This window comes from Lygodium microphyllum, chromosome 27 (genome assembly GCF_053477565.2).
Source record: "Lygodium microphyllum isolate KBCC chromosome 27, Lygodium_microphyllum_v1.1.10, whole genome shotgun sequence".
Classification (NCBI taxonomy): Eukaryota; Viridiplantae; Streptophyta; class Polypodiopsida; order Schizaeales; family Lygodiaceae; genus Lygodium; species Lygodium microphyllum.
This window is the reverse complement of record NC_141161.1, coordinates 87,287,802-87,310,412: the sequence shown is the minus strand read 5'-3', so window position 1 is coordinate 87,310,412 and position 22,611 is coordinate 87,287,802. Positions and strand designations below refer to the sequence as shown.

The following is a 22,611-nucleotide window of genomic DNA, read 5'->3' as shown; positions in this document are numbered from 1 at the left end:
ATGTGATCAATGCTACAAACATACATGTGCAACAAGTCATTATTATGCAAAAAATAATAATGAAAATTCACAACATAAACAAGCAATGTCTTATTCTCATAACAATAAAACACATAAAACAATGGTCAGATTGAAGCAACCAATAGCACTATCCTTGACCTCCTTAGATTCTATATAATAGACTAATCAACTAATTGGGACCAACATTTTCTCATCTTACAAATTGCCTATAACAATACCCCATATGCAACTACTACTAAAACATATTTTTAGATAGTTTATGGAAAAAATTATCTATTACCATAAGTACTATAGTTATTAATGTTCTAATAGTTGATATGACCATATTAGAATATTAGAAGAGGTCAATAACAATATAAATAAGTAACGACTTATTTTCATAGTGATAAATGAAATATCATGATACAATGTGATGCAAGTAGATTCATAAAAGTCTTGTTTGTCACATATTACACATGTTCAAGCAATAAAGGCTACCTGCAAAAGAAGTGGCTATCCATGCCTTTTGAACCAAATCATGCCAACTTAGACAAAGTGGACAACAAATGGGCATGTTGTAGATAAGGTGAAGGTAGATTGGTAGAAGTCTAATTTGCTATCACATGCTACACACATCTAGCCTTATGGAGTCAAAAAAGAGAGAACATTTTTGTAGCTAAAAGCATAAAGTGAGGATTTAAACTTCCATGACAAATGAAGCACCATGATTGTGCCACATATACCAACTAAGCAACATACAAGTGTGAAGTTAAAGGCCATTCAAAAGTATTATTATCACATGACTTGTGGAACTTCTCAATAAGACAAGTTTCTATTCTTTATCCTTGCTAAGCTAGATGTAGATGGGAGATCTCCATACCTCTTAAACATACATGTTGTGAAGAACACTATACAATCAATAAACAATGAATGAGTCTACCACGAGGCCACTTGATCCAAAATTTGTTAGTTTACCCATTCAAGCATCTTCTATACATATTAATAGAAGGTTTTGTGGGGGCATGGCATACATATTAATAGAAGGCTTTGCGAGGGGACCACATGGTGCATACGGAGCCCTCTACCCTCGCAAAACCTTTTGTGACTGCCACATGGCACATGCGACATGCCTTTCTGCCCACCTGCCAAGTCTTGATGCAAAGCGCCTCATATGCCATTATAATGGTACATGACAAGGTGGTTCTTCTTTTGAAAAATTTACTACTAGTTAACTTAAGTTGCCCACTTTTAGACTTGTTGAGGTAAAAGCAAAATCTTGAGAGCACCCTTGCCTTTTGAAATTGTAGGACCCCAAAGTGATGGCATAGCTGTGAAGCTTGTGCTTCACAACCTAGAGGTTGTGGGTTCAAGCCACACAAGATGCTTCATGGGTAGGGACACCTATGTTCACATGAAGTGCTTGCGCGTTTGTGACTCTTATCTCTTGAACAATTTGGTTGAACCCTCCTCCTTGGCAAGTAGCTCAAGGAAGAGGAAGAGGATCCTAGATGCAATTAATCTTTGGCATTTGCTTTTGGCTTGTGGATATGCTTGGTGCTCTTCTTGGAAACAAAAGGGCAATGTTCCAATGCACGCTAATGTGCATTTGTTTGAAGAATGTCAAAGAATGAAGATCAATAGTTTGGTTAAAGCTCTCAAACAAGCGCGGGACATGAGCAGAAAAGTCTAGCTAAGTCGCGAGAAGTCTCGGACAGGACTCACTAATGTGTATGCACACTATAGTGCTAGGGAAATGGGGCCAGGGCCAAAAAGAAAAAGCACATGGACGAGCTGGGCAGTCCTTCAATTTAAAGCTCTTCCCAAAGTGTCCAACAAGATAGACATGTATTTATTTATTTAATACAGGACTATGTTACCATAGCATTTATAGGCTGTCTGATTGAAAGGCCTCAAATTCCAGCAAGGATCTCCGATCAAACGCAGGGTAAACGATTCTGTCAAATTTGTAGGAAATCGAATCCTCATTTTTGAGTCTTCCAAGCTTATGTAAGCTGATCTGATCTTCTTCTTCTTCTGTTTTTTCTGGTCTTTCCTGACAGGCGCTTTTCGCCCGCCATGGCTTGGTATTCCTGGTGGACTGGTAAAATTGGCTATGATGCGGTAAGTCCATCTCAATTTCCTTTTTTTTTCTGTTATAGGCTCTGTTTTGCTGTGTATAGTTTTACGAAATTCCAGATGTGATCAAACTATGGTTTGATCAGACAGACCATTGAGCTTTCCCAAATGTAGCCGTGGCCCCTTTCAATGCGTGCAGAAGAGGCAATAGATAAACACACTTGCGTATTACACTAGGTAACCTAGTAGGCCAGGCATGACCTCACACGAAGTTTTAGACAAATTCCCTCTACAATTTCCACAATGTGAATTGCAACATCATGAGCTTATCGATGGAGGGATCACATATGTAGCTTGATGCAGTTGCAGGTGGAGGACTGGCAGTCCCAGCCCCTTGCCCCTTGCCCCCGACCGCACCTAGCTAGGTATGTGGTGCCTACCGAGTAGAAGTTCATGATGTTTAATACTATCGGGAATAACAAGGGAAAAGAGCCCTTTTTCCCACGTGTAAAAATGTCAAAAACTTCTTGTGTCAGGCCATGAGCTGAGGCCAGGGCTTCTGTCCAGCAAGCAAGAATCAGTTTTCTGGTCTCTAATATAGTTGCAGGAATTTGAGACTATGTTTTACGTCTGACTAAACCCCCTTTGGCTGTTTGAGGGTACGGATCCTTAGACATACTCCATTTGTTCAAAACCCAGCAATGTAGATTATATCATGCATATGGAAGTTAGGACATCAGTGAACACAATGTAGTATGACATAATATGAAATCTAAGTCCATGATCATCCAAAATCAAGACATCGCTAGTGGCAGTTCAATCAAGACCTTTATTCTATGAAATAGAATGGAGCTTGACCTGTATTCCATGAAACGAAATGGAGCAAATTATTTTGCTCGTACAAAATATAATTCAGTTATTTGATCTCAATCAAATGCTGGAATCTCCGAGAGAGAGAGCATGGTTGTTGCTAAGGTATCAACTTTGCACGCCCCTTTGTGATGATAACAACATTACATATTGCCTAATTGAATGAGATCTGTCTTACAGAATCAAAGCCATCGAGACAAAGGAAATGATGGACGCCCCAAAGTTGCGCTAGTGGTTGGCATCACAGGGATAGTTGGAACCAGCTTAGCAAAGATATTGCCACGATCAGATGCACCAGGGGGACCTTGGAAAGTCTATGGAGTCGCACGAAGGGCTCAACCACGATGGTTTTCAGATTCCCCAATTGAGTACATCCAATGTGATGTCCTCGATGCAGATGATACACAGAAGAACATATCACCACTAAGAGATGTGACTCATCTTTTTTGGGTTGTGTGGGTGAGTCACAGTACTGAAGAGAAGAACTGTCATGATAATGGTAGAATGTTTCAGAATGTACTTGATGCATTACTTCCCAATGCTCCCAAATTACAACATATCTGTCTACAGACTGGTGGGAGACATTATGTTGGACCCTTTAATACTCCTGCAAAGCTTCGCACACACGAGCCCCCTTTTCGTGAGGACATGTTTCGCTTGCCTGTCAAAAATTTTTACTATATACTGGAAGACATCCTTTTTGATACAGTGAAAAAGAAAGAAGGCCTAACCTGGTCAGTGCATCGCCCGAATGTTATCTTTGGCTTCTCTCCTTGGAGTTTGATGAATCTTTTGGGCAGTTTGGCAGTATATGCAGCGATTTGTAAACATGAAGGTTTGCCCTTCCGGTACCCTGGAAATAGAATTACTTGGGAGCAATTTTGGGATGCATCAGATGCAGAGCTGATAGCTGAACAGCAAATCTGGGCTTCCATTGATGATAATGGAAAAAATCAAGTTTTTAATGTGACAAATGGAGATGTCTTCAACTATAAAAGGGTGTGGCATCTTTTGGCAAAGAAATTTGGGTTGGAAATCCCTCCTTATGATGGTCATCCAATAAGTATGAAGGAGCTGATGAAGGACAAGGAACCTGTTTGGGATGCAATCATTGAAGAACATGATTTGTCACCCACCAAACTTGAAGATGTAGGTAACTGGTGGTTTGTCGATGTGACATTGAATGCGCCTACTCCTATGCTATCAAGTATGAATAAGAGCAAGGAAGCAGGGTTCCTGGGATTCAGGAACAGTGAAGCTTCTTTACTTCATTGGATTGACAAGATGAGACGCAAGAAAATCATCCCTTAAGGACAGAAAGTAACAAGCAGGTTGGTCTGATTGTGTTTAGAGTGTTAGCAATCATAGGCATGCTGCTACTGAAATTTGAGTAGAAAGTGGACAGTTTCAGGTACACTTTCTTATTTTTAAATGGTTGCACTCCTCTGCAGGTGCTTATCACTAGTTGCAGATGTGGTTTGTTGTGCATGATGGCATCCATTGTCTTAGGTTGCCTGGTGGAAAAAGTGAAGATTTGCATTCTTGAAATACTGGTACTAATAAGCTGAAGCTTGTACAACTGTTTTGTTTTATATTAGTCCATCATCTCGGCTCTATTTAGAGTGCATACATGTATGTGCTCTCATTTTCCAAATCAGTCATCCATATATTGTAGGATATGAGATTTGTATCCTGTGGGGTAAACACCATCATTGGTTTGGGCAGAAATGATGCCAAAGCTTTTGTCAAGGATGCCAGTGAATTTTTTAAAAAAATTATGTTTTGTTGCTGAAATCCCAGATTTGACTTTATTTATTTATTTATTTATTTGAGTGGTGGCTCTGGTGTCAAAGAATTTGGGTCAGTCGTTTTCCCCTGATGTGAGAACAAATTGACAAAGAAGGCGGTTCTGTTCTTTGGATTAATAGGATTTGTCATGGAAGTTTGATAGTCAATATAATAGCTACTATGGAATGTACCTTCCTCCTGGCATGGCCATGATAAGTTGCTTGAGAGAGAGATGTGAAGCTGGTTGCTAGTGTCCTCAACTTGTGACTGCTGGATAGAATGTACTAATATGTATATTTCACAGCAGTTTTACATTAGGGTCTCCCTATAGTTGCATGTCTTAAATACGTCATTGTCCATCTTAAATGTATGGGAAGAATAACTGGTCCCCCCCCCCCTACAGGGGCTGGTTAGCAGATTAGTCAGTTCATGGTTGAGTTTGTGCATGTTACAATGGGCTGGGCATCTGATGATGTGGTCTGCCTATCTTGATATTTTATGCATTTTTTATGGCTGACTGCATTATTTGCTGGCCAATCTGATCATGATTTTTGGGCCTATTCATAGGTGAGAGGCTCTCTCCTCCAGTCACTTACTCTGCATACTCTCACAGTAGGTTCCGTTGGAGAGAGGGAGCCAGTGCTGGTGCCCACACGGCCAGTGACTCACTATTTTTGTATCATCTCTTGTCTTGGTATATGGATTCCATTTCCTGAGCATCCCTTTTCTTTTGAGTTCTTTGTGTAGTGTTCTTTTCTTTGCTGTGTTTCTCTTTGCTTTTCTCCTCTCTTATGTTATGTAGTCTATTATAGTAGCGCTCTATGCTTCCATTGCCGCATCCACTTTTGACATGGTGTTACAGCTCAGGATCGGGATTTGACTTTGTTTCATTCATCCACAATTGAGTTTCTGGTGCTGTTTTCTGTTGTTGCAGGTCTGCATTTTACACACTGCTGCTGATTGGACCTGTGCTGAACTGCTGCAAGTTCTTCAGCTTGGGTGAACAGCTGCTGCTAATTTTCAGCCTGTTTCTGCCCTACTCAACCTGCATTTTAGCTGCAGCAATCTGCATTTTGAGTCTGCAGGCTGAGGCAACCTAGTTTCCTGCAGAATGGCTGCATTTGTTGCTGTCCTTATCTGCTGTTTTGTGATCAACATCTGTGTTTCGACTTTCTGCTCGTGTACAGGGCTGGACGACAGTGTTTTCAGCTCATCTCTATCTTTGGTGGCTGCTAACTTTGTGTTTTGCACTTTTGTGGCTGTGTTATGGTCTTGTACTGGATCATCCATGATCTAAGAGAGGGTATTAACAGATTAGTCAGTTCATGCGTGACTTTTTTTGGCTGTAGGCTAAGCTTTTATCTAGTGTCAAAAGAAATTTGTTAAACATCATCACTTTGTTCCAATAGAAGTGTGTAAAAGCTAGAGAGTTATTACTTTATATCTTCCAATGCTTTGATTAATGCGAATTATTGATCTTGGAAACATTAGTGGTATAAAACCGTAACTCTTAAAGAGATTAGTAACCTTACATCAAGGTAAAAAATGCTTAAAAAAAGGGCCCTTTGTTAATCCTTGGATTACTAAAATAGCCAAAGAGAGATTGCCATACGCACAAGAATATGGTGTTCTTGTCTCCTTTGTTTTAGAGATAGTAGAGACTCATTCCGTGGATCTCTCCCTTTTTAGTTGAAATCTTGTGAGTCTAACGTGTTTTGGTAGTCTCATCTTATTCAATGAGAAAAGCCATTAAAAAAAAAGGCAAAGATGGGGACTAGAAGTTGATATATGATGTTTTGAAAATTCAGAGTTTTGATTATATTTCCTCCATCTTGCTTATTTTTAATGCTGCATTCGATAAGTTTTCTCGATCCTCCTTTTTACATTTCTTTTAGTTGCTTTCTTTTTCCTCCTCTTTGCATTCCTTTTTTTACACACTAGTATTTTCAAAGCTTTTTTTTCCATGGTGTTTTCAAGGTATTCTTATCATCCTATAAACTTATACACCATCTATAACAAGAGTGTAGAAAAAGTATGAGATCATGAAATCTATGTTGTAAATGATTGGGTTACCATGTTGCAAGGGCTTCCTCGAGTTAAAATAAGCAAAATGAAAGGATATAAGATATCATTGGAAGGAATGTATTTTTGCATTCAAAGTTGCACCTCAAGGATGGCTTGCCCAATTTTAACATGTTCACATGGCCATAGATAAGTATTTACCTTCAATCAAATGAGTTTCTTTACAAACACATAGTAAGTTTTGTTACAAGTAATGAACGTGTTTTTCTATTTCTATCAATATAAGTAATATGAAATGATTTTTTATTTATAGATATTTTTTTATCAATAAGTCTTGAATGATAGCCCTTGGAGAGCCTAAGTGGTACTTTTCATATAAAGTATTTACACTAATCAAACTGCAAGTGTGTGTGTTTTTTTTTTTGGTTGAGAGCAAAACTTTTACATATTACACACAGTATGTTATCTCCTCAAGACTAGGTGTATATGGATGTGTTAAAGATTTGCTAGTACTAACCCTTTCATATCTAAATTGGGAGATTTTAAAAAATATAAAATAATATTACATAGATATTTGAAAGGTTATGACTTTTGAAAGGATATTAGAAAACATATGTTTATCATGGTTTTTACCTCTCCTTATGTTTGTGGCTTGCTTCAAAACTTCAAATTTGCAAAGAAAAAATGTATTATGGATTAGCATAAATTTTTTCAAAAGAAAACTTGGATAGCTTAATAGGTCTCTTTTGGAAGTTTTGTGAGAGTGGCCATAAAGGTGACTTTATAAGGTATAATAATGCCTTTAAATCATTAACTTTATTTTACAATCTCTTACGAGAATGTCTTATCACCTTTGAATATAGGAGATATAAACTTAGGCTGTGTAGTTGGGTTTCTTTAAATTCTAATGTTGATTGTATTTTATTCAAGAGCAAGGTATAGGTTACTTCAAATAAAGAACTAAAGGTTATCAATGTTACTTCTTAGTAGACATCAAAAGGATGTAAGAGGTACCTTGAAGTTTCTTAACAAAATAACTCATTCACATAAGTCGAGAATCAATGGTGCTGCGATAGGCAACAAAGTTGAATGTTTTTTATATTGTACTAATTACTTACCTCCTATTATTGTAAAATTTAAACAATATATGCATTGTTTCTACTCATTCTTGGTTGCTTTAAAACTTGAGTTGCAAGTTATTCAACACAAAGAAAAAATTAAGGGTATGGTTTTTTCCAAGTAGATAATAGAAGATGTTCCATATAATGCAACACAATTGGGTTTAACGTACAAAATTTATGTTGTGCAAACCATTCGAATAAGAGCTAAATGTCCTTTTTTTATATATCAATGATTGTAATTTTTGAATCAAGAATGTAATAAAATAAGAAACCTATTCTTGCTCAATGGCATTGTTTTGGAGAAATATTTGGCTAAAATTTTCATGCTTCATTCGATATGATCTTGCAAAAATAGTATGTAGATTACATTTTTAAAATTTATTTCATTTCATAATATGAGTTACAAAAATGTTTGCTATACATGTGAAATAGTATTGAATGATAATTTATACTCAAGTGGAAAAAATGATACAATGGATATTTTGTTGTAGTGAAGTGTAAATAATTCTAATTCTCAGCTTTCTTTTGCTCTTCCATAATTTCCTCAAAAAAGTGTTTATTTCCACTATATTCTTTTCTTGGTATCTCGAAAACTTGGTTCTTCAAGAGCATTCCTTTCTAATTAGGCTTGAGAGGGAATGGCTTAAACTTCAGAGAAGAGAGTTTGGGCATTCCTTTCCCTTTTAATTTTTTTTTTTTCTTTTTAGTAGAAGCCTTGGTATTTTTTTGGGGAGAAGTCTTAGTCTTCTTTATAGGAGAAGTCTTGGTCTTCTTTTTTGTAGAAGTCTTGGTATTCTTACCCTTGCTTTGGTGTTTGTTTTTTAAGGGGATCATCTCTTTTCTTCAACCTTAGTTGTAATTGATTTTGGTGGATGAGGGAAATCTGGGTCCAGTAGGCTCATTGCCTTGTCCAAGATCAACTCTATGTACCTCTCCCTTTGCACCACATGTATACTTTAGAGTATTATCTGCACTGGAGAGAGACATTAAAGAATTGATTAAATAGTTTAAACATTGTGGAAAAACAAAAAAAAAGGACTTGAAGGCTAATTTTGGTGAATGAGGGAAATCTAGGACCATTGGGGTGATTGCCTTGTCTAGGATTAACTCTATGTACCTCTTCCTTATCCACCACATGTATGCTTCAAGGTATTATCTGCATTAAAGAGAGTCATCAAAATATTGTTACATAGTTAAAACATTGTGGAAAAATAAAAAGAAAAGGACTGGGAGGCTCACATTCACATCTTGATTTAACAACTTTGCATTTATAGTATTGTATCAAGGAGTTGTAACAACTCCCCACCCACAACTAGTACTGCCATTTTGATGTGGAACCTCTTACATGAGATACTTTAATGGCTTATCTAGACTAGCAATGTCTTCATAATTCTTCTCAAGAAAGCTTGTGACAAGTCTACTAGTATCGCAAGGAAAAATGATAATTAATAAGCTCATGCAACAAAGAAGATTATTTGCAATAGGTGGAATCAACACAAAAAAGGGTACACTTTACATTTTGGCTTGGCCATGTATCCCAAAAAGAGAGCTCATAAGAATTACTTCTCTTATGTCAATGTAAATCAAACTCCAATGCCCCCTACATAAAAAGATAACACTCCAAAAATAATGAAAAAGTACAAAACTAAATTGGGCTTTGAGGTTCTAGTTACCTCTCAACATAGGGGAAGAAAATATGATAGTTTATTACACTATCATAATATTTAAAAGATTTTTGAATTTTAGAACTAGTCTTTGAAAAGAGGTCTATTGAGAGCAGTGGATCAACAATAAATATACTTTTTGTACTTTGAGGATTGAGAGAAGAAACATATGCCCTACAAAAAGGCATGGATGAATACATGGCAAGAAAATTTTTGAAACTTGAGAAATCTTTGAGAATAGGAAAAAAATGTAAATTTACTTAGGAAATAGTACACAATTGAATCAAATAACTAGACATCCCTCTTTTCTAACATGAAGTTATCCTTTGGAAAAGTAGTGACATAGTTCTCCGTAATCAGCAAAAGGGAATATACATTGACTAGCATGTACCCATAGACCTTACCCATCCTCTCATAATTGATTGGAGCAAGTTTATTTATCATGACTTGATAAAATTGTTCTTATTTTTCAAATGATACTTTTAAATTTTTCTAAAAGAGACTTTTCTGCTTAGTAGCACTCTTATGCTATACAAATGAGTGACATCCTCAACATCAACATGTCTCTATTCCTTCTTCTTGGAAAATTTTGGGGGAACATTAAAGATTTCAAACGATTTGGCATTTGTAGTTGGCAAGGGCTCGGATAGCTTGTCAAATCTATATCTTGGCTTGTTGACCATGGAAAAGTCATTGTAACCCTATGTACATGAGCAAAAACAATATAAGAGTCATTCATGAAGTCAATGATAAAGTTCTCTGCCACCTCCCGTGCAAATAGAGAATGGTTGACAACTACCGCTTCTTGAAAGAATAGACACTTGTAGAAATTTTAGACAACCTATCAAAAATATCATTTACAACTCTTACAAATGGTGCCTTTGGAATCACATGATTTGTTGCTTCCTGAGATTTCCCCTTGAAGAACTATAATAGAAATAACACCTTCAAGTTTGGCCTCTTGGGAAGGTGCAATTGCATCAATAGTCTTCTTGGGGGATGATGGCCTTAAAGACTCAAGTCCAACATCAAGTACCTAAGAAGTAGTATTAGCTTCCACATCAGCCTCTTGAGGAGACACATTAGCAACCTTAGTAGGAGTCTCATATTATGGGGAAACATCAATTGTCTCAAGAGTATGAGAAGAGACATTAGGTTCTTGAGTAGGAGTCTCAATCTTCATAGTAGTGCCTTCCTTGGAGGAAACAATAGATGCTTGATCAGAAAGATATTTCTTACTAGGCACATCATTTGAGGATGTCTCCTTGGAGACTTACTTTTGGGGATCACTAGTGGAAACAACATCAAAAGAAGAATCACTAGAACCATTAGAAGCCTTAGCCTCAACCTCCTCAAGTAAAATGGTTGGAGATCCTTCAATTTTAGCTTCGATCTTGTTTATGTACATCTTTGATGTCTGCTTTGTTCTAGAAATGAGAGCAATAAGGAACAATGCAAGTGAGAGAGCCAAGGGAAATGGGATGGTCATGACAAGATTAGCTCTATGTGGTAGAATACAACGAGCTCTTATTGGTGGTAATAGAACATGATTTAGGGGTGTCTTGGTCCTTGGAGTAGCTATATTGTGTTGTTCCACTATGTGCTAGATGACTCCCAAATTTGAAGTGACAGAACAATGAGAGCTCCTTATGGTGGCAAAACAATGTGATTTGGCAAGGTCTTAGGAGGGCTGATATCATGTTGTTCCACCATGTGCCACCAACCGGACTTTCTAAACTTAAAGTGACCAAATGGTGTGAGCTCCTTATGGTGGCAAAACAAGTCAATTTGGTAGGGTCTCAAATGTCTCATACCCTATATTACGTTGTTTTGTGTTGTGTGTGACGAGGGAGAAGATTTGAGGGTGATAAAACTCGAATGGATCTTGCAGGGTGAAAACAGTGCGATTGGATAGGAATGTAACAAGTTTTGTTGGTAGCAAGATTGTGAAAGGGAAAAAATGGTGTTAGATTGATCAATGAGGCTTTTGTACCCTTAGGCTAAGAAAGGATATGTGTCACTTGTTGATTCATCCAATGAAACATGTGCATAACCATCATATTCAAATGGCTACATGGTCTCGAGGTAACACATTTTGTATGTATTGTACAACACTAACCATCACTCATTAAGTCTACCAAAAAAGCGTCCAGTGCCACTATACCTCTTTAGTATGATATTTCAGCTCCGTAATACCTATTTGTGTTGGATATAACATCATTTGGTGAAAGACAACTTTATGCCTTTGAAGCTTGATGAGTGCATTTACATGTTATTTTTCAACATCTCCACTTGAAACAAAATTATGTGAGTAAATTCGTTTCTTTACATAGAACTATGCTTGCAAGATGCACCTTCATTACCAACTCAAATTTAGTTTGAAAAGTCAAGGGCATCAATTTTTCCATCCAATTGTAACCTAAATTGACAAAAGTTGATATCTTTAGCAAAATTTATACTTTTACATTCTATGGGTATTCATAATTTGGAGTTTTAGAACAATATGGACTAACATTCGAAAATTCTGAAGTGTTTTTTGTAAAGCACATCTACCTTACATGCAGTATGCTAAATTGAGTTAATTATGTAGGGGTGAAAATATATCTATAATTTCCTATGCAAGAAGCTTGTGGTAAAGCCAATGTGCCAATCTAGTAAAAAATTGGGACATTGTTTGAGAATAAAAAGTCCAATTATGAGTCCTTAATGTCTAGCACTATTAATCATTGTGTTCTTAAGCTAAGGTGCTAATCTCATGTAGATTGGGGTGTGTTCATTTTTTTCTTAAAGTTTGAAAGTCTCATAGATGAAAAGGGCAATAACATTGGGACATTGCTCATTTTCTTTGAGAATAAAAAGTTCAATTATGAGTACTAAATGTCATCCAAATCTTCACTTGCTTAGGAAGAAAATTGAAATCCATTGCTCTACCACCATGTTGAAAGTGTTGTGAGATAAATAAAGGGTTTGATATGTATGTATGTATGTATGTAGAGAAAGACTTTATCCCTTTTATAGATAATGCCACAGGGAAGGTTTGGGCCTATCCTCTTCATGGAAGAGTGATGTGCTAGATGCATTTCAAAATTTATTAATATTTGTGGAGAATCAGTCAACCAAGAAGCTTAAGTGCTTGAGGACTAATAATGGTGGAGAGTACACCTCAAATGCATTTACAAACTTTTGTGCAAGTTGTGGTATGATGAGAGAGTTGAAAACTCCTGAGAATCCTACTCAAAGTGATATGGCTAAGAAGATAAACATGACCATTTAAGAAAGGGTCTATAGTATCTAATATTAGTCTAGCTAGTGGATTTTGGGATGAAGTTATAAAGATAGTAATGCATTTGATCAAAAGGTCTCCTAGCAAGCCATTGGATAGCAAGATAGTAGAGAAGTTATGGTCTGGTAAGAGAGCTAGTTATGATCACTTGTATTTTCCCGATTGTGAGGTATTTGTGCATATACATATGGAATAGTAGAGTAAGCTTGATCCTAATTCTAAGAAATGCATTTTTATTGGCTATGAAAAGTCATGTGAAATGGACTATCTCTTATGGGATCTTGAATCAAAAGAAAGTAGTATGTAGCCCATGATGTCATTTTCAATGAGAATAAAATGCATAAGCATCCCATTTAAATGGTTGAGATGCATAGATCAGTATTCTAGGAGGATGAGAAGCTAGTATACAAAAAAATTGCATGCCTATTTCACATGGCGTAGGGTTTGGAACATCTACTAATACTCAAGTGAGAGTGCCATAGGATGGTGGTTGGAAAACCTCATCGCTTATAGGATAGATAGACATGGGACAACCAAAGGCTCTTGTTAAGTTAGTTTTACATAGATCTACGAGGCTATCTAGATTATCAAATAGATATACTCTATCTAGACTATATCATGGTCATAGATTATGATGAGCCTTCTTCTTATAAAGATACTATGACTAGGGATGGCAATAATAAGTGGCAAAAGACTATGTGATTGGAAATGGATTCTTTGGAAAAGTATGATACCTGGGAGTTAGTACTTTTGTCTAAGGACAAGCATGCACTACCATATAAGTGGAACTACAAGCTAAAGGTATGTTCATTTGATACATTGCCTAAGTACAAGGCAAGGTTTGTTGAGAAATTGCCAAAGGATTTAAGCAAGTCAAGGGGATTAACTTTAATTAGATATTCTCACCAGAAGAGCCAAGATGACCACCCATCACATAGTTCTCACTTTGGTTGCTAGGGAGAATATACAGTTAGTGCAAATGGATGTAAAAACCACTTCCTTGCATAGGAACTCGCATGAGGATATTTACATGTAGAAAATTGAGGAGTTAATTGTGGAAGGCAAGGAGAAGTTGGTGTGTAAGCTGCATAAGAGCTTATAGATTTGAAGCAAGCTCCCATGGAATATTATCATAAGGTTGATGTCTTTATGTGGTCTCGGGGGTACATTAGATGTGAGACCAATTACTACCTATACACTCAAAAGGCTTTGGATGGTAGGCTTTGGATGGTAGGCTTTGGATGGTAGGCTATAAATGTTCTATTGCCTTCATATTTAAAACTTAGCCACCAAAAGGATAGCCCCAAGTCAGATAAACAGAGGACTGAAATTGCCAAGGTTTTATATGCATCCATAGTTGGTAGCTTAATGTACTCTATGGTTGCTATGCATCTATATATTATCTATGCAGTTGGAGTGGTTAGTACGTTGCCGTGACGCTGTGCATCTACCATTGCGAACTTGAGGGCGAAAATTTCTGCGGGACTCTTAAGGCAGCGTCATTATGAGTTTATTTTTTGTTGTGTGTTTCTTTTGTGTTTGCATGACGCACATGTAGTTAGTCTAGGCACAAATTCCTCAATGCATTCATAATTTTGTGTGGAGCATCGCTCGATTGATTGCATTGCATGGAACCTAATTTGCAAATTACATGAGTGATTGGGCATGAAGTTCTTTCCCAAAGCACGTTCTTGATAGGGTACAATATAAAGATTCATGTTTTGAAGTCTCAAGGACTTGAGGAAAAGAATGCAATGTTGATCCTTCGCTTGGACATTTCTCATGTAACTTATAAATCAGATGTTGCCAAGCACAGATAATATGTCAACATTTAGCCGACTATGGAAGCTAAACGTTATCATCTCATATTGAGGACATTTAAGTGGAGTAATGCTACAACTAATACTTGCACTCTTAGTGGAGATGGAGGACCACTGTCCATCTACCTTTTATACATCCTGGCATTGTCATCTTGGTAAATGTTGATTGTGCTCTAAAGTTAAATACTCCTCTTTGCGATCAATTTGGAATTGGACATCATCCTACTCCATTGTGGGGACCTATTTCAAGATTTACATAAGCTCAACAAGGCCATGATTTATCAACATTATCTCAAAATGACACCGACCTATCGACCACGCAAACAAGTCACAAAGGCTAAGGCAGCCTTTAAGCCAAACAAAAGGTCAAAAGGCACAAATTGACCTATTGGGACAAGATCACTATGCCTATAAGGGGTTTGATACTTGGATTGAGATTTGCATTCAGTATCATGTATAGTGTGTTTATAGCACAAGGCAATGGAAGATACATTTTGCTCTACTTATGACCAGTCTAGGTGGCATTCTTCTTATCACTTAGGGCTTAAGGTTGGGAACCTTTTAGTTAACTTTTTGTTCCTCAATTTTCAACTCACATCAAGAGGAAAGTTTGGTCAACATGGAGATGAAGCTTCGTAGATGCAGAAGTCAAGAATGTTGAAATTGTATCTTTCGAGTCAAGACTGATCAATAAATACATGGTGTTATTGAAATTTGAATAACAGATTAAGTTGCCTTAGCAAGCAGATGAGGTATACCATCTGGTACAATTTGAAAAGCCTGCCTCAGGAGTTTTATAGCTGACTAAGCAAATACTTTTTGCTGACTGCCTTCTGCACTATGGAGCAGTCGTTAGAAAGAAAGCCGTTGAAACGTGGCAGCAAGGTGTCGTAAGCTATGATGGAAAGTTTGATTAGGTGATAAGTTTAAACGAAAAGCACCACACTTTGTACTCTAAAGGATTGACGATATAAAGAGGAGGATGCCAAAAATGAAGAAAAGTAGGGAATGAGAAGTCTAATAACTAAAAAGCTACGATGCTTTCCTGAGAGTTTAGAGGGTGGCGCCACATATATAAGATGAGGAAGGACGAGAACGTGGGGGCGATGGAGAATGACGAAGGAGCTCTGCGACATTGGAGGACATTTAGAGGCTGCAACGATTTGAAGTGAATGGTGCTGAAGACGCAAGGATAGTTGTCTTGGTGCCTTCTTTTTGAGGACCAGTTGCAACTTGTCTCCATATGGTAACTCCAGCGGCGAAGCTGAAGAAGGAGCAGTGACAGAGAAATAGAAGTGTTATCCACGTCAAGGAAGGCAACATAGTCGAAGACGAATCAATTGGTTCTCATGCAGACAAAAACAAGAGACAAAGAGGACGAAGTGATGTAGAAGCTGGTAACAAAGTCATAGAAGAAGACCTGAAGATGACGCCAACATGTTGCAGACTTTGGCTCGCCAACCTACAATTAAAGAGGGGCATTGCGACATCTTCCACCCTAGTGAAGGACAAGGTACTGGTGTTGAGCAGCGATCTCTGATGAGAAACGAAGGAGGATGAAAAGGTCACAGAAGTGTTGGGGTAAAAGGCCTCTGGGCCTTCCCATGTACATTGTGACCGCCCATTCGTTATTCATATATAATATGATAGTGGAATAAGGCTGTTAGTTCAATTGGAGATCACCTACATTATGTGTGCTCTTCTCTCCCACATCTTCCTCTTCTCCTTCTCCATTGCCATTGTATCCCCTTCAACTGGTATCACAGCTTTGGATCAGAGCTTGATCGTGGAGCTTGGCCCAGTATTACTTCAGCTTGGATTGAAGACCTAGAGCTTGGAGCTTCAATGCCAGCCATGGCTTCTTCCTCCCGAGGTAAGATTTCATCTCCCGCCTCTCCCCAGCCCTCATAGGCTCTTTGCAGGTGTTCCTTGGCTTCATTGGGCACCTTGTATGCCCCCATTTGCCCCCTTATCCTTAGCATAAACAACAGGCCCCACAGTACCAGCTCACGTTTTTTTGCGTCTGTTTCAAAATCTGGCTCAAAAATCCCATTTTTTCTCATATCTCAGGCATTCGGAACCCGATTTAGGAAAGGTAAGAGTCTAATTTGGGGTTTTGGCATGCTCCAGATGCAATGGTGATGTCAGATCTGCCAAGTTCTGATCAAAAAATTTTCTGTAACAGATCTGAGTTGATTTACAGTAAGAAAATGTCATGGTCTTAGCTTATGTGATGCTCCTAAGGCTTGGTATTTGATGCCCAAATGCTTTGGGGATGTTTGCCCAATGTTTTGAGATGCTTTAGGACTTGGTTTGAGCTTCCATAGTTTGATTTATGCAAGGATTTACTGCTGTACATTGTTTAGGCAGTAAGGTTTTATCACGGACAGCTTATGCATAATGCTCTTTGTTGACATTTGGGTGTCCTATTGGATGTATTGATGCTCGGTCATCATGGTTTATGCCCGGATATGCTATTTGAGAGCTATTGAGCCTCGATTTGGATGTGGATACTTTTTTGTTGGTTGGGATTTATGCTACCTTGGTTGCCAGGTTATTTTAGCTCTAGTTTGGTTATGCCTATGGTTTACGGGTGCTCTCGACTACTCGGGATGATATGCTGATATATTTGGATGATGCCACTTTGATGTTTATGCTATCGGATGCTTCTTGAGAAAAGATTAGAGCTCAATTCTTGGTTTATTGTCATTTTCTTTGTAGTTGGCATTTCACTTGACAAGGTTTATGCCCGGTGCTACCCATTATGGGACTGATGTCTGATGTGGATGCTTTTGGGTTCAGCTGTAGTATGGCATATGTTTGGGCTTGAATAGAATTGCATTTGAGAATTTTGTGAAGCAGTTTGCATTTGGTCGACTTATCACTTATGCAACTTGGATGCTATTTGGCCCTTAATGCCTCAATTATGGATCTTGGATTTACTTGGATGTGGATACATGTTTGAGCAGTGCTTGCTCCATTATCTTGGCAGTTGGTTATTGAGCTTTCATTGCTCATTGATGCTTGGTTCTTTGTGGGTTACTCCTTGATCAATGGACTTCTTGATAGTGCTTGGGTTTAGCAGTTATGGCTTTGTTACTTCTGTGTTGCTTAGCTTCTATGCTAGTTGGGTTGCTTTTGTCCATACAAGTCAAAGAGCAGTTGCTCTTGATGCTTACCCAGCTATGTCAACCAAACTCAACAATTACTATTTAGATTTGTATAAGGTGCAGTCGGAAACGGTAATGTACTACAATATGTATGTTGAGGAATTTAATGGTAAATTGCAGTTTGTTATAAAATTAGATGAAAGTGAGGTCGTCAAAGGAGTAAAGCTTGAAAGAGTTAGTGTAACTCTAATGAATAGAGCTTTACCATTCGACAAGAAAAGCCCAGCAATCAAGGAAAGCATCAAGATTTGTAAGTGACATAGGAGGCAACAATGAGTCTAAACGAGACAAGATCTCCATCTCTCTATGGTGCATATGGCCTAGGTGATAATGCCATAACAATGCATGTGGTATTGGGATAACTGCAACCATAGAATCCCCCACATGAGAGACATGCATTGGGTAATGAGAACCAACTCTAGAACTTCTGGACAAAACCAAGCAACCACGACATATCTTCCATGACCTATCCTGAAGAGAAATAGTACCTCCTACATTATGCAAGTGACTGACAGAAATCAAGCTCTTACTGAGCATGGGAACATGTAAAACATCCCTGAGTATAAGAGAAGTCCCATTAGGAAAAGCCAAGTGTATATCCCATGTACCAACAATAGCATAAGAGTACTCAAGGCCCAAATCAATACATCCGTCAACCTCCGTGTAAGAAAAGAACCATGCTCTATGAGGGGTAACATGACAAGATGCCATAGAGTCCAAAAGCTAATCAAACGCATAGGCCTAATCACTGAGCAAGTAAGATGTAGGGAGACAAGATGATAGGAGTACATGCTCAACTACATCATCATGGGTAATTGCATGTATCTCACCACTAGTAAGAGTGGTAACACCTGATGCATCTGTTGTATCTTTGACTCTCTACTCACGTCGAGTCCATCTCTGTCTCTACTACTCTCTAATCCATTTGAAACATTTTCTTTTAACATGCCCAAGCTTCCCACAATAGAAGCATACATCTTAGTCGGTGCAGCACTTGTCACCCTTTGCCAGTTCTTCTTTCCGTCCTTTCCTTCCACCCCCTCTGTCAAGCAATATAGGCATGGATTCTTTGTATTTGCACCATTGGAGATTCCACACATGCATTTTAAAGTTTTCAAGTCTCTTGCAAGATGCCATTCAACCAAGTATTGACCATACCCTTCAACCGAGAGCATCTCACCATGTTCCTGATGATCGATGATGCTTGGAATGCTTGTGTGCATAAAGAACAGCTGCAGCACCTCAAATGTTTCCTTAGGAACTTCAAATGCAGCGAGCCACCACACATGGCACTCAAATTGAACACTAAAGTTCCCTCCTGGCAAAAAGCATGAGGAGGGAATAAAGAGTATCATGAGATACTTGAACTACACTAGATCTATGTGCATATGCTTCGAAAGGAAGGATGCAACCATTCTTGGATATATAGATGTTAATTTTGCAAGAAGCATACACTTTAGGAGGTCTACTATAAGTTTTGTCTTCACTTTCACAGTGGTACAGTCTCTTGGGTCTCTCGATTGCAACCATGTATGGCTTTATCTACCACTAAGAAAAGTACATCACAATGACCACTAAGACTTGCAAGGAAGCTATATGGCTTATTCATCTAGTGGGAGACTTGGGCATTACATCATGGGTTTGTATTTTAAAACCCCCCCTTCAAATTCATGACATATATAGATTTATGCATGACCATTTTCTACAAAAGCTCATGGCATGACTTCCCATGGACATGTCCACCCTTGAATAGCCTAAAGGCTCATTGGATTGTGTATTCTAGATGATTAGAGGCATTCTTTGCTTGATCCCTTGTGATTCAAAGATGTGGATAGTTTAGGGGACTTGGGGTTTTAAACAAACTTCAATTTGATGATGGCTTGAGCTTTCTTGCCTCAAATCTCCCATGCATCTACTAATCTTGCTTCTCGTGGCTTCTTCTCTTTCCCATGGGCAATATTCCATAGTCCTTTCTTCATGAGGATCAACGTGATCCTTATTTGCCATGTACGAAATGCATATCCTTTGAACTTGGTAGTTCCTCCTTCTCCATTACTTGATGACGTGCTTACTAATTCAATAAATGTCTAGGAAATTTGAGATATTACAAGGTATTTACTTACATAGCAATAAGAACGATACTGTTTTTAAAAATATAGGATAGGAGTAGCCATATAAGTATTTTAGCAACTCATCTCATTACAAAGAGATAATGGAGCTCCCATCACTCCTCGGCTTCCTGCCGACCCATTTTGGCATCCTCAGGGCATTCCTTCAAAGGTATTGGAGCTCTCTTTTGTTATTTTACTTCAATCCACAAGTTTTTTGAAGTAGGTTAGCCATGTCCTCTTGCTTCTGTGATGCCTACTCTTTATGAGTGACTTTGCCCTTCAAGGAGGGAGCTCTTGGGGGTCCTTGACTACTCCCACAACCTTGCCTTGACCTTGCCTAGCCCTTCCACAAGGCCCAGATTAGTTTAGGCTAGCTTGAAGACCTCCAAAAAAATTTGTTTTTTACTTCAGCCCTTCCTTGGCACTCATTGGGTAGCTTGAAAACACTTCATTTGGCACTTGGGAACACCCCATTGATGCTCAACATTAGTGGCTATCATTGGCATTGATTCGTGGACTGATTTACCTTAGTCCAAGACTGTTTTCCATAGTCCATAGGTAGCTACAAATAGTGTTACATCAGCACTTTATGTTTATGCTTGGTTGGCATTGACATTGGTTGCTCGGTTGGTCCCGAATGCTCCTTGAATGCTAGGGAAATGTCTGCCTATGATATGAGATGCTTTTGGGTTTGAATTTGCTCAGTCATTGACTATTTTACATAGTGCACAGGTAGCCCAAAACAGGGCAGCCCCCTATCATTATATTTTATGCTTATGCTACATGGTCATTTGATGCCCGATTATGCCAAGTTGGTGCTTATACATATGGGGAAGTATGCCTATGGTTTGCTTATGGTTTTGAGCTTGGATTGAGCCACTATTTGCTCAATTTTGGACATTTATTTGTTGTTGGAATATTCAAGGCTGAAGCTATTTTGCTTATGTTTGGATATGCCTATTGCATCATTCGGGCTCTGTCTTGGATGTATACATTGATGTAGTGACTCTCGAGGATCGATATAGAGCTTGAATATGCTCTCAAATCATTGGTTGAGCTTGAGCTCGCTTCGCATAGCATTGAATCTTCATCTCTGATGTATTTATGGCATGTACTTTGCTTATGTCTGACCGGTCTTGATGTGCTTGGCCTATGCCACTACTACATGCCCATTACATTCTTTGGAGTTGGATGCTACTAAGCCTTGCTTTGGCTTGACATTTGATTGCCTGGAACTTACTTTGGCTATTTCTAGGCTTGCTAGAGTTAAATTTTGGATGTACTTAATGTCTATGGATGCTATGTACGGATGCTACACAACCTATATGCTCATGAGGTCTTATTGATGCTTGATCTTGGATCTTCTGGCACTGGTGCTATCATATGCCCTTGTTGAGCTTCTTTGCTTGATATTTATGGCTTTTGTGATAGTGGGAAGTGTCTTGATATACTTGACAAACAATGAGCAGGCGGTTTATGCTACTTGAGCATTTGGATACTTGAGACTAGGATCTTCACTTGGATGTTGCATGATTGATACGCCGTGGTCCTCACAGATGTACTTGGGCTGATTTGGGCTTTGTACTCCTTGAGCATAAACCTCTTTGTGTTAGGTCTTGGCAGTGTTTTGCACACTTTGCCCTATTACATAAGGGGTGTGCCACCTTATTGACGGAATCTTTTGATATGGTTGGGTGTTTTCTTGATATCCATATGACTGTCACATGCTGATTTATGCACTCTTGATGCTAGTTATGCTTTGACAGTCGGTTGATTTGGTGCATTCATTTTGCCTACAGCTTGCTCTCATTGTACCTGGCTGTAATTTATTACAACAAGCAGTTATGCATGGACTGACGTGGAATTTTCATGTTGAATCATTCTGATTTTATGTACTTTTGATGGTACTTGGTGAGCAGTATCATTAGTTAACTTCGTGGTCATTTTGCCTTGGTTTTGGTGGTATTTTGGTTGTTTACAATAGAAAACAGCAAGTAGTTTTGAACTGACTACACCGTTTTGGATTGCAGTATGGCATCTTCTTCTACCGATAGTGCTATCTTCAACATAACTAATCTTGATGGTACGAATTATGCCTATTGGAAGTGCCAAGTTTAGCAGGTATTGGTGTAAAAATCACAGATAAAGTCACTAAGGATGCATGGCGAGCAACCTGAAACTATGACTGATGATGAATGGGATGAGCTTGATGAGTTATGCAAGTCCACCCTCATATTCTCTCTCACTGAAAAAGTGCATTACAATGTGGTTGAGGAAGCACAGAGTGCTTGGAAGCTTTGGGATAAACTTAAGAACCTCTATGACAAGAAAAGTCTAGCAAGTCAGATGTATTGGCTGAAGCAACTTATGGACCTGCGCATGAAGGAGAATATGACAATGTCTGCTCATTTGAGCTAGTTCCATGCTATTCTCAAGAACTTGACTTTGCAGGGCATTATCTTTAATGATGAGGGTACTCCATCGTTTTTGCTTGGGACTCTGAGTGAGTCATGGGATGTATTCCACACTGCCTTATGTGCTCCTGCTACTATTTTGAACTTGCTTGATATAGAGAGTGCTCTTCTGCAAGAAGAGATCAACCGCAAGAACTTGGATGCCTCTCGTGTGTCGCATGCTTTGATTGTTAGAGGCAGAGATGTCGATGTAAAGAATAATCGTCAGTATA

General features: G+C 38.4%; 1 protein-coding gene across 4 annotated transcripts; it reads left to right on the top strand.

Annotated features, from left to right (window-relative positions):
• The first annotated feature begins 1,849 nt into the window (after positions 1-1,849).
• VEP1 (NAD(P)-binding Rossmann-fold superfamily protein) lies at positions 1,850-6,083 on the top strand. Of its 4 annotated transcripts, none has more exons than XM_087669048.1 (4): positions 1,850-1,945; positions 2,061-2,121; positions 3,127-4,277; positions 5,669-6,083. In XM_087669048.1, the coding sequence occupies exons 2-3, from the start codon at positions 2,077-2,079 to the stop codon at positions 4,255-4,257; spliced, it is 1,176 nt and encodes a 391-aa protein (XP_087525174.1). In that variant the 5' UTR covers positions 1,850-1,945; positions 2,061-2,076; the 3' UTR covers positions 4,258-4,277; positions 5,669-6,083. The 4 variants fall into 4 exon arrangements, with proteins under 4 accessions (XP_087525174.1, XP_087525173.1, XP_087525171.1 ...); XM_087669047.1 differs by lacking the exon at positions 5,669-6,083 and adding an exon at positions 4,398-4,778 and having other exon boundaries at positions 1,852-1,945; XM_087669045.1 differs by lacking the exon at positions 5,669-6,083 and having other exon boundaries at positions 1,852-1,945; positions 3,127-4,778.
• Positions 6,084-22,611: the final 16,528 nt, after the last annotated feature.